This window comes from Ammospiza caudacuta, chromosome 12 (assembly GCF_027887145.1).
Source record: "Ammospiza caudacuta isolate bAmmCau1 chromosome 12, bAmmCau1.pri, whole genome shotgun sequence".
Classification (NCBI taxonomy): domain Eukaryota; kingdom Metazoa; phylum Chordata; class Aves; order Passeriformes; family Passerellidae; genus Ammospiza; species Ammospiza caudacuta.
In genome coordinates, this window is record NC_080604.1 from 21,757,421 (window position 1) to 21,769,617 (window position 12,197).

The window sequence follows — 12,197 nt, forward strand, 5'->3', positions numbered from 1 at the left end:
CTGTCCCTGCAGAGCTGTCCTTGGTCCTGCAGGGCTTTGCCAGGTGACAGTGCAGGGCTGTCACTGCACAGAGCTCCCCTTGTCACCCTCTGCTGCTCCGAACGGCAATGTTGACCCTGGCGTGCTGGGCTGGCTCTGGAGCTGTTCCCAGCTGTTCTCACACAGGAGCTGGTGTGGAGGAGCCTGCAGGGGCCGTGTGTGCAGGGTGTGCTGGCAGGGAGCGCCGGGGGTACCTGCAGAGCCCTGTGTGTCTGTGAGGCTGGGCTGGGGCTGTCCCTGTCCCCAGGAGGGCTCTGTGATGCTGCTGGGGTGCATGAACACTGAGATGTTTCTGCCAGCTGCCCAATTGCACCTTGTGCACATAAGAGCTGCCTGCTCGGTACCGTGAGCGCTGCACAATCTTTAAATTAAATCTCTTGTTAATGATGACTATCACCAGGCTCTCAGCAGCGCCATTGTGCCAGACCCTTTGAAGATGTGTTTAATTCTTCAGGAGCTGAAGCAGGCTCTGAACTCATCTCGCGCGAGCGCCGATGGAGTGGGATTTTGATGTCTGCCTGTGTGAATTATATGCCATAAAACTCGTCCTAGAGATACTATTTATTTCTCCTAACACGTCCCCTCTGTTGTGTGGTGATAACAATGAGAGCAGGGGGATCAGCTGAAGGAGAGGCGCTGGGAACAGGCACGTCTGGAGATGAAGGAGGGAGACCAGCAGCTCTCAAACCTGCATCTCGCTGCTGCTGTCTGAAAGAGATGGAACAAGTGGGATTCTTCTCTCTGTTCTCAGCACTCTGGGTTGGAGCTGTTTCCCTGCCTTTGTTGCAGCTGTTCTGCTGTGAGGATGTGCCTGAAGCCGGCCCCTGCTCCGTGTCTCAGGAATCAGGATGAGGAGCACTCCAGCCTCAAGTAGGAAGGGGGGGTTAAACTGCTTCTCATCACCTTCAAATACATCCTTTGGAGGCAAAAAATGCTCATGTCAACACACTGCCTTTGTGTTTCATCTTCTCCTGGCATCCCAAGGTACTCACTGCAAACCCGTGGGACAGAAGTGTTCTGAAATCACGCTGTGCTCGAGTGTCCCAGCTGCTCCCCTGGCACACAACCATGCTGCTGTGGGGCTCCTGCACATCCCCGGGTTAAAAACCAACAGAAAAGAACCTTCTTCTCAAAGGGGAGCAGGAATGGTGCAGCTCTCAAAGAGGAGCAGGAATGCGGCAGCTCTCAGAGATTATCAGAAATGGTGCAGTTCTCAAAGAGGAACAGAAACGGTGCCATTCTCATTGATCAGAAATGGTGCAGTTCTCAAAGAGGAGCAGAAATGGTGCAGTTCTCAGAGACAAACAGAAATAATGCAGTTCTCAGAGAGGAGCAGAAATAATGCAGTTCTCAATAATCAGACCTGGTGCTGATTGGAGTTTGTTTTTACTTCCCACGGTTTTGCTCGGGCAGCACAGAGGGGCTCGTGGTTTCCTGCTGCCCCATGTCTTAGGCTGGTTCTCCAGCCCTCCCTCCATGGGACGCCAGGATGCCCTGACAGGGGCTGGGGGGTCTCTCCTGCCCCTTCCCCAGAGGCACCCACAGCACTGCTCCTGCTGCTTCCATCTGGAGCAACTCGGTGCCTTCTGGGAGCTTCCTTCTCCTGCAGAGTAATTAATCGTTGAATGTACTCCCATCACACAGGAGCTGCTCCTGGAGCCTGGGGTAAAACCTTCTGCCTGACTTCTTCAGCTCAGCCTCCGAGAGGGAAATATGCCCCACAATAATGTTGAATTAAAATTGTGCCCGTCACCTTTGGTTTATTCCTGCCTGAAAATGGACTTTGGGGCTGACTTAATGCTCACTGCAACAGCAGAAGGGTGACACAAACTGGAGGGAACACTCTTCAGCCAGGCCTATTGATCTGGATATTTGCTGGTTTTTTTGAAGTCTGAACAATATTTGGTCCATAACATTTCATAATTATAACATTTGCTCTGCAGGTTCTTTGCTGCTTCAGATTTGGGTTCAATATCTAATTGCAGTGGAATGTCTTTAGGAGGCACCTCAGGCTGTGTTTTGGTGAAGGACAGCACACTCCCAGCTGTAAATTCAGACATGTTTGGGGTGAGCAGTTACATTTGGCTCCGCATCTGGAGTTACTGTGCACAGCTGATGTTTAATACCCAGCTGAGTGGCTGTTCCAGCACAGGGAAGCATCCTTGTTCTTGGAAATTCTACTGAGATTTAAAAACCTTTACTGTTTTCATGTTTGGACGCCGTTACATTGCTCTGGTTTTTTCCAGGTGTGTTTTGCTTGGGTTCCTCTCCCACATCTCTCCACTGCTGCAGGTTTTCCCCCTGCTGTGTGTGTGCCCAGCCGTGCTTCTGGAACTTGCTGTGGCTTATCAGTGCTGGTTGTGTGCAGCATTTCAATGCCAGATCCCCTCCCCTGGCATCCCTTCCTGCTGCATTGCTCATTTGGTTACAGAGCTGAAACCACTTAAAAGCATTTTCCTTGTCAGGGCTTGAAACCCTGATAAGTTCTGTAATCAATGAGAGGAGTGAATAATGAAAAGGATCCTGCCTGGAACTTCACCAGCTGGAAACTCACTTGTTCTGCTCCCTTGTTTGCAGGGTTGCGGGGTTTCTAGAGGAGCTGAGATGTAAAACTCAGTGCCTCAACCATCATGGAATCCTGGAATGGTTTGGGTTGGAAGGGACCTTAAATCCCACCCAGTGCCATGGCAGGGACACCTCCCATGCCCCAGGTGCTCCAAGCCCTGTCCAGCCTGGCCGAGGGCACTGCCAGGGATCCAGGGGACGGTTTCAGGGGAAAGGTGACAGTGACAGGAGCATCCCGAGGTGCCGTTAATTGCCCGTTAATTACCCGCTAATTGCCGGCGCGTTCCTCAGTTCTCCGCAGCCCCGTCGGTAGCTTCTCTGAAGGGACTCTTCCATTCCTTGATCTGGCTTTGATTTCAATTAGAGCCCGGGATTTGCAGCAGAACAAGCACCAGGTTTAATACCGGCTGTGCCTTGTTTGGAGCGCTCTGGAGCCTCGGAGCCGGGCTTGGGGGAGCCCCGAGGCTGGAGCGGCTCCGGGATGTCCCTCCGGGCTCTGGAGCTCCCTCCGGGCTCGGGCAGGACTTGTTTCCTGGATTATGGAGAGTGATTCGCGAGCAGAGCCGGTGATTCTGGTAGCAGTGACTGAGGTTTGGTTGTGTTTTAATCAATAACGCTGCAGCCCAGCGTTTCGTGGTCCCGGCTGGAGGCGCAGCCCCTTCAGGCTCTGCAGTGCTGTCCCTCTGTCCCCGAGTGTCACCGTGTGCCGGGGCAGCGCTGTCCCTCTGTCCCCGAGTGTCACCGTGTGCCCCACAGGGCAGCGCTGTCCCTCTGTCCCCGAGTGTCACCGTGTGTCTCTCAGGGCAGCGCTGTCCCTCTGTCCCCGAGTGTCACCGTGTGTCTCTCAGGGCAGCGCTGTCCCTCTGTCCCCGAGTGTCGCCGTGTCCCAGGGCAGCGCTGTCCCTCTGTCCCTGAGTGTCACCGTGTGTCTCGCAGGTTAGCGCTGTCCCTCTGTCCCTGTGTGTCTCGCAGGTTAGCGCTGTCCCTCTGTCCCTGAGTGCCCCACAGGGCAGCGCTGTCCCTCTGTCCCTGAGTGTCACCGTGTCCCCGCAGGGCAGGAGCGCATCGGGAAGGACTCGCACTACGAGCAGGAGGGGAAGGTGCAGTTCGTGATCGATGCCGTGTATGCCATGGCCCACGCCCTGCACCACATGAACCGCGACCTGTGCGCCGACAGCGCCGGGCTGTGCCCCGAGATGGAGCACGCCGGGGGCAAGCGGCTGCTCAAGTACATCCGCAGCGTCAACTTCAACGGTGAGACCCGGCCCGGAACCTGCTGACACCCCTGCCACCTACTGATATCCCCTTGTCACCTGCTGATATCCCTCGGTCCCCTGTTGACACCCCGGGTGACCTACTGACCCCGCCCTGTCACCTACTGATATCCCTCGGTCGCCTACTGACCCCCTCCCCATCACCTGTTGAAACCCCCCCATTACCTGCTGACCCCCCCATCACCTACTGACCACTCCTGTCACCTACTGACACTCCCACTCACTTATTGACACCCCCTGTCACCTATTGACCACCTCCATCACCTACTGACACCCCCCTGTCCCCTACTGACATCTCTGTCACCTACTGACCCCACTGTCACCTACTGCCATCCCTGCTGCCCCCTCTCCATGGGGCTGGGGTTGGCGGGGGTTGCTCTGGCTGCAGATCCTGCTCCCCGGTGCTGCAGGGGATTTTCCTGGGTGCAGGGTGGGGCAGGGGGAGCTCTGTGCTGCTGTGTGTGACAGGAACAGCATGGCCTGTTCTGCTGCTGCTCTCTGGCCATCCTCCTGCTGGGGAGTGCCTCTGCTCAGCCCCGTGCAGCTGGGACCATCCTGCTGGTCCTGCGCCAAGCTGGGACCCCCCTGCCGGCCCTGCTTTGGGTCCTTGCCGTCCTTGCAGAGGTGCTGCCATCAATGCAGCCAGGCTGTGATGGAGAGAGGCTGGATGTGAGTGAGGAGCTCAGTGTGCATTTTGTGATCATCGTTGCCTGGAGGACAAAAGGCCCATCATATGGGAGACTTTAAACCTCAAGTGCTCAGCCAGTGAAATTCTGGAAGTTGTGAAGTGCAGCTGTGTTTCTGCCAGTGCAAAGCTGAGGGTGCTGTTCGTGGGAGCCCCTCGGGTGCCCAAATTGCCATGGATGTGCCCTGAGTACAAACTCCTGGCTGGTGACACCTGTGTCACTCCTGGCCTCCTCTCCATAATTCATTCCTCACCTTGCAGTGATTAAGAGATGGAAGCCCTGCAAATTCAGTCAGGCTGTGTCTGGGTTTGAGGGCTTCCTGCAGGTGTCAGTGCCCTGTGTCTGCGTGGGGAGAAGCAGCTCCTTTGTTGGGAACTGAATTAAATTGTCACAGCTCTGCATGAGCAAGGAGCTGCAGCCTGGAGACTGACACAGGTTCTGAACTGCTCAGTTGGCTCAGCAGAACCTGGGAAACCTTAACAGGAAGAAAATAAATCCTAAATGATCAAACACCGGTTAAATAACGACATGTTTTAATGACTGGAAGATCAAGGGTTATTTCTGAAATGCCTGTTTCCTCTCTGCCATGAGGTTTTCATACATCACTTTTAATTAATTTCATTATTTCATGCAAGGAGCCTGAGCTGAGGCTGGATGGCTGCAGTGATGCGAAGCAGGACTGACAGACCCTGCAGACAGGTGGCACAGAGGGGGCTCCAGAGCCTCACCCAGAGGTTAAGGAGGGCTGGCCCTGCAGAGCAGAGCCCTGGCTGGAGCCCAATTACTGCAGCTTCAAAGGGAACAGAGGGACACTCGTGCCTGCCCCGGGGTTAGCAGTGCTTGTCTCTCCAGCTGCTGCATGGATCCCACCTCCCCTGGGGCTGAGCTATTCCAGCACAGACTGTGGGCAGGGTCTGGTCCTGCCTGCCCTGTTCTGAGCCATGGTGAGCTGGGACTGTTCCTGTGGGCTCCCTGCAAACCCCCAGCCCACAGTGCTGTGCCTTTGGGGTCCCTCTAGGCCCCCAGCCCACAGTGCTGTGCCTTTGGGGTCCCTCTAGGCCCCCAGCCCACAGTGCTGTGCCTTTGGGGTCCCTTTAGGCCCCCAGCCCATGGTGCTGTGCCTTTGGGGTCCCTCTAGGCCCCCAGCCCACAGTGCTGTGCCTTTGGGGTCTCTGCAGGCCCCCAGCCCACAGTGCTGTGCCTTTGGGGTCCCTTTAGGCCCCCAGCCCACAGTGCTGTGCCTGTGGGGTCTCTGCAGGCCCCCAGCCCACGGTGCTGTGCCTTTGGGGTCCCTTTAGGCCTCCAGCCCATGGTGCTGTGCCTTTGGGGTCCCTTTAGGCCTCCAGCCCATGGTGCTGTGCCTTTGGGGTCCCTTTAGGCCTCCAGCCCACGGTGCTGTGCCTATGGGGTCCCTTTAGGCCCCCAGCCCACAGTGCTGTGCCTTTGGGGTCTCTGCAGGCCCCCAGCCCACGGTGCTGTGCCTTTGGGGTCCCTTTAGGCCTCCAGCCCACAGTGCTGTGCCTTTGGGGTCTCTGCAGGCCCCCAGCCCACAGTGCTGTGCCTGTGGGGTCTCTGCAGGCCCCCAGCCCACAGTGCTGTGCCTGTGGGGTCTCTGCAGGCCCCCAGCCCACGGTGCTGTGCCTGTGGGGTCCCTTTAGGCCTCCAGCCCATGGTGCTGTGCCCCCCTGCTGCCCCCACGGCCACCCCAGGTCCCTTTCAGTGCCTTTGCTGGGGTTTGGGGTGCCTGTGCTGTGTTCTTGGCTGCATCCCCGAGGGTTTGTCTCTGAACTGGCTTTGGCGTGGCTGTGACAGTGGGGTCCATCCCCCACCTGCCTCCTGAGCAGCAGCCCTGGACCAGCCCTGCACCTTCCTGCGTGTGTCTGTTGCATTTTGGGAGCTCACCTGAGCTCCTGCCGTTCCAGGTGTCCCTTTCTTGTCAGCTCTGACAAAGCTGAGCCTAACTCACCCTAAGCAGCCCTAAGAGTGGTGATCAGCCAAATCCCACTGAGCACTTTGCTGCCTTTCCTGAGGAGCCGAGGAATTACAGCCACTGCTGATTGACTCTGAGTGTTTCCACTCTGATGTATTCTGGCTGCATGAATCTGTAATGACAATTAAATATCTGCCTGGTGCTCGCAAGGAACCAGCCAGGAGAGATTTCAGTGGGAGATTTTCTGTACCAGCCTTTGAACTGAATTTGTATCTGATCTCAGAGGATTGTAGGAGAGACAGGAAACAATTTACCAGGGCTGGAATGGAGACTATGCTAATTCACTCCTTCAAATCTTTTTTTTCACTCCCCGGAATTCAATGAAGAATGGGAATCATGAAGAAAACGATAATCTTAAAGTTCAGTGCTACAACAGGAGAGATTTTTCATTGCTTTAGGGAAAAAAAGTTAGGAGGAGGAAGCTTTGAATATAGATATGCTGGAGGATTGTCATAATCTTCAATCTTGACACAATATTACTCTACCCCACCACAGCCTATTTTAATATGTCTGGAAATAAATGTCACCCTGGAAGGTGCTGCTGGAGCTGTGAGGAAATGAGGCAGCGCTTTGGTTCTCCTCCTGGGAGGGTTCCCAGCAGGGCTGTGCTGATTAAATGCAGGTGTCTGTCCTGCTGAGAGCTCACCTGGGGCTCAGGTGTCAGAGCAGATCCAGGCTTGGCCAGCACAGGAGGGGTTGGGGCTCTCTTGTCCTGCACTTACCTGTGTTTGTCACTGGAGTGACTGGTATTATTTACCATTTATTAAATGGTATTATTTACCATTTACATGGTAAATCAAGTTAATTCAGGGTCCTGCTCTGGGTCTGCCCAGGACACTCCTGTGGTAGTGCCACAGGGCCTGGAGAAGGGAGTGCACAAGGAGTGCCCTTCCTGGACAAGAGAATCCACCAGGACTGCTGTTCCCAAGGCTGCTCTGTCCTCTCCCACCCCCATGACAGGAATGGACACTGTGGAGGAGGATGCCAATGGTTCCTGTTTCTGGATGCATTCAAGACTCACCAGAGCCAGGCTGGCTTCTGACAGCAGCATCTCTCAGGAGCAGATGGGCCATTTTCTGAAGGGGGCAAGCAGCATTTAGAGGCTGCGTTCACAGGAGTGGTTTCACTGGAGAACTCCCTGAGGACAGGGAGACGGGAGGCAGGAAGAAAAGCCTCCTGCTGTTTTTGGCCTTGGGCAGAGCAGGGTGAGGCAGGGCTCACCTGGCCTTGCTGTGTTTGTTACAGACAGCAGGGTAGGGCAGGGATGGTGGCTCTGTGGGACAGGGCTGGGCGGTGGCAGTGTCCCAGCGTGTCCCCTTTGGATGGCTGTGGGATGGTGGCCTCGGCCTGGGACATGTTTCCAGTGTGAAGGCTCAAAGACTGGGTAAAGCTTTGTTGCTGGGTGGTTGGATTTTGTCTGGTTTCCTTCCCCAGGCAGTGCTGGCACTCCAGTGATGTTCAACAAGAACGGCGACGCCCCAGGGCGCTACGACATCTTCCAGTTCCACAGCAGCAACACCAGCACGCCCGGCTACCGCCTGGTGGGGCAGTGGACAGACGACCTGCAGCTCAATGTGAGTGCCCCTCTCCTTGGCTATGGGCACCCAAACCAGCAGGGACCTTGGCTATGGGCACCCAAACCAGCAGGGACCTTGGCTGTGGGCTCTATAACCAGCAGGGACCTTGGCCATGGGCTCTATAACCAGCAGGGACCTTGGCCGTGGGCTCTATAACCAGCAGGGACCTTGGCCATGGGCTCTATAACCAGCAGGGACCTTGGCCATGGGCTCTATAACAAGCAGGGACCTTTGCTGTGGGCTCTATAACCAGCAGAGACCTTTGCTGTGGGCTCTATAACCAGCAGGGACCTTGGCCATGGGCTCTATAACCAGCAGGGACCTTGGCCATGGGCTCTATAACCAGCAGGGACCTTGGCCATGTCCTCACAGCCCCACACTGGGGGTTCTGCACAGTCTCCCTCTCCCCTGTCCTGCAGCTTCTCCCTGTACCCAGAGAGCCAGAGCTCCTCAGACTGACACAGACACGAGGTGCTCATGTAAATTTTATTGCTGCTGCGTGGCTGCAGTCCCCAGGTGCCAGCTTGGGAAATGGAGCTGTGGTTTGTTGTAGTTTGAAACCACTGAGCTTTCACTTGCGGATGCTTTTTGGTTTTCCTTGTCTTTGGAAGGCTGGAACGAAATGTGTTTGCAGTGAGTCACTTTTCCAGTGGTGTTTTTAACCCTGTGGATGAGGTGGGCATCCCTTTGTGGGATGATGCCTGAAGGAAAGCTGGCACGTGGGAGCAGGTGCTGAAACACACTTTGATGTTTCCCAGAAAATCCCCAGGGCTGGTGGGTGGGAGAGCTGGGGACCGTGTCAGCCTCATCCCCCGAGCCTGGCCTGTGCCCTGGCTGGGTGCAGGGTCCCTGATTGGCTTTGGGCACTTTGCCTGGGCTCCTGGGGCAGGGTTCCAGCTTTACTTTGTGCCTGCCCTGTGCCCCGGCTGGCTGCAGGATCCCTGTGGAGCGTTACCAACAAGGAGGATCAAGGCATTGCTGGGTATTTGTGGAACAAGGGTTTCCTCCCTCAGCCAGCCCTCCCAGCCCAGGGACATGGGGAATGCTTGGTGTGCTGGGGCCCCTTCTGTGCCCCTGCTGCCACATCTCCTCTGCAAGGGGGACAGGACAGGCTGTGGGACATGGCACAGCCCTGACACCCTCCAGAGGTGGCCAGGACACGCTGGGGTGACACAGGGGGTGACCCCAGGGTGACCCAAGGGATTCTCCCAGCCTGGGTCTCTCTCTGGACCCGGTGTCACATTTGGGGCTGGCCCTGTGACCTGTGGGGACGCCTGGGCTGCCCACAGGGTCACAGCCACCCCCTGGTATGGAACCAAAGCCCCCACACTTCCTATTTTTAATGTTTCCATGGTTTTTGTTAAACCAAGTAATTAATGTGGGTCACTGAGGGCTCACTCTTGGAGGCTGACCACACACAATATTTCACTCTCCTTGAATTTTGGCCCATTTTTATTTTCTGTGTTTGATTTGCTCTTTCAGTGCTTTTCAACTTTTGATGTTCTATATAAGGAAACCTATATTAACTTGCAATTTACAGTTCTTTAGCAAAAAATATTAATATTTTATTAAGCAAGTCCTTCTTTATGTAAACTGCACATCCTGATCCATTCAAATTTAAAGCTAAATTAATGGAGCTTGATTTGTATTCCTGTTGTTGTGTTAAATGTTTCCATAAAAAGATTTCTTTCCTCACCCTTGTAGCCTCATGGCCACAGGGTCATATCAGTAGCTGAGATTCTCTCACTGACTTCCCTTCTAATCACTCAAGTGTCCCGGTTTCTCACACAAATATATATCTAAGACGGTCCCTTTTGTATTATTGGATTATTTCTTACAATAATAAGGACAATTGTGGCGTCTAGAGAAGCCAAGGATTCCTGGAAATAACCAAAATAAATTCTATTTAATACATCCCAGGGAAAGCTACCAGAGGATGCGATTTGTCCTCAGTAATTATTGTGGCAATAACTCTTCAGGGGATGTTTCCCAGTCCTTATTTTCAAATACAACACCAGAGGGGAGAGCCAGGGGTGTTTGGTGCAGGTTGGAGGGGGCAGCTCTGTGTGGTGCTTTGTGTCCCTGGGGCTTTGTCCCTCCTGGGTGTCTGCATCCCCTGGGCATGGGGAAGGCTCTGCACACTCCACAGGTAAGGACCCTGCACATCCAGGGGCAGGAACTGCAGGACAGCAGCTCGGTGAGTAAAGATTTTCTTCTTTCTCATCATCCTCATTCCAGGAAGGACCAGAAATGTTTCACTGTGGGATTGCTCTGCAGGCTCTTGTGGGTGCCTTCAACAAGGTCATCTTCCCGTTCATGGTACTTTATTCTCTGTAATAATCTGGAGAGTGGAACCAGATTTTTCCATGTTAGATTGCAGAGTAACAACACTCTCTTGTGCTTGTGTTGGCAGACAGACTGAGGAGAGCTTTAGCAACTTCTTGGGACTCCCCAAATCTGCTCTGTTTTCTTGTTGTTGATGAACCTGGCTGTATTAATTACCTGGGGCTGTCTGTATCTCAGGCCAGATAACAGAACATTTGATGACTTTCACTGCAGCAAACCTGGGACACAGCAATTGATGTGAGGGCAGAGCAATCACCCCTTTTCCTCTGCCTGCTTGGCAGCAGCCAGCCCAGCAGAGCTGTGCCCAGCGCCCAGGGCGCGGTTCAGTGGCAGCTTTGGCTGTGTTTCAGTGTCCATGCAAGGATAAAATGAGCAGATGTCTGATTTCACTGGCCTTGGCCAGGGCTCCACGCACAGCCGTGGCAGTGCTCTGCTCTCCCTGCAGCAGGGCTGTGATGCTGAGGTGCCCCCACCCGTCTCCCACCATTGGGGGCCAGGTGAGGGCTGTGCCAAGCTCTGCCAGCCCCTGTCACTGCTGCAGGCAGGTTTGGGGTGCAGTGTTCGTGGCTGACACCCTCCTGCCCTGGATTCAGGCTCAGAGCTTGGCCAGCTCCATCCCTGCTGCAGCACAGCTCCTGTGGGAGGCAGAGACACACCTGGTGCCCTTGGGCTGGAGAAATGTGCCTGATGCACTGAGGCTGGAGAAGTGTGCCTGATGCACTGAGGCTGGAGAGATGCGCCTGGTGCACTTGGCTGGAAAGAGATCCCCTGGCCACAGGAGAGCTGTTTGAAATGCAGAGGTGCTGCTGGAGGAGAGGAGCCAGTGTGCCCTGGGGAGGATGAGGAGTTAGGTTTGGGCTGGTTTGCTTTTCCAGTGGCTCATTTCAGTTTGTTGTCAGGCTGGGTTTTCCTTTGTGTCTGAGGCTTGTGTGGTTCCAGCAGCAGGAAATGGGAGCTTGGCTGAGGGCAGCATGGCCAGGGGACAGGTCTTTGGGGCTGCTGGACAAGGGGCACTGGAGGAGTGTGAGGAGCTGCCTGAGCAGCTCCCATCCATTGCTGGCTCCAAAAATGCAGCTTCTCCTGCTTGGAGGTGCCTGACACAAACACAAACACATCTCTCCTGGAGGAACTGGTGTGCCTGAAGGAGGAGGAAATGGATGGCTCCTAGAGGAAGCACAGGTTCTCCTGGGAAATTTGGGGATATTGCTTCTCTTCCTGCAGGTACAGTTAACTCAGCAGCTCCCAGGTTTATTATGTTTTCCCATCCCATTCCCTGAGCAAGGATCCCAGAACTGCCAAAATCAATAGGTGAAGGGAACATTCCCTGTGAAATTGTTGAACCTGCTCTTTCCAGGTGTTGGCCTTGTGCTGGGGCTGCAGAGACCTGGCTGGGCTGCTGCCCATGGACATGAACTGCTCCTGGGGCCAGGGGGTGCAGGGATCTCCCCATCCCTGGGCTGCTGGGACCCTGCCCCGCGGGCTGGAGGCACTGGAGATAGATGGGATTGATGATGATCAGTGTGGTTCCATGGACACAGCTGTTCATGGGCCTGCTCTCCTCCTCAACCCCTAAGGATGTGGTGTGGGCCCCTGGATAATTCCCTGCCCCTGGATAACTCCCTGTTCCCTGTGCAGGCAGCTGGGAGCTGCTCTTTGCCATGAGGAGCAGAGTGTGATATAAAGCCCTGCTTGGGATCAGGAACATTTTTGTTCCTGTCAG

At 54.9% G+C, this 12,197-nt stretch overlaps 1 protein-coding gene across 2 annotated transcripts in view; it reads left to right on the forward strand.

Moving 5' to 3' along the window:
* The window catches only part of GRM7 (glutamate metabotropic receptor 7), a 165,802-nt gene that overhangs the window by 107,382 nt on the left and 46,223 nt on the right, over nt 1-12,197 (forward strand). For both annotated transcript variants that reach the window (XM_058812844.1, XM_058812843.1), the window contains exons 6-7: nt 3,658-3,858; nt 7,989-8,128. In XM_058812844.1, coding sequence (XP_058668827.1) covers nt 3,658-3,858; nt 7,989-8,128 — 341 coding nt within the window. The remainder of the gene's footprint in view (nt 1-3,657; nt 3,859-7,988; nt 8,129-12,197) is intronic.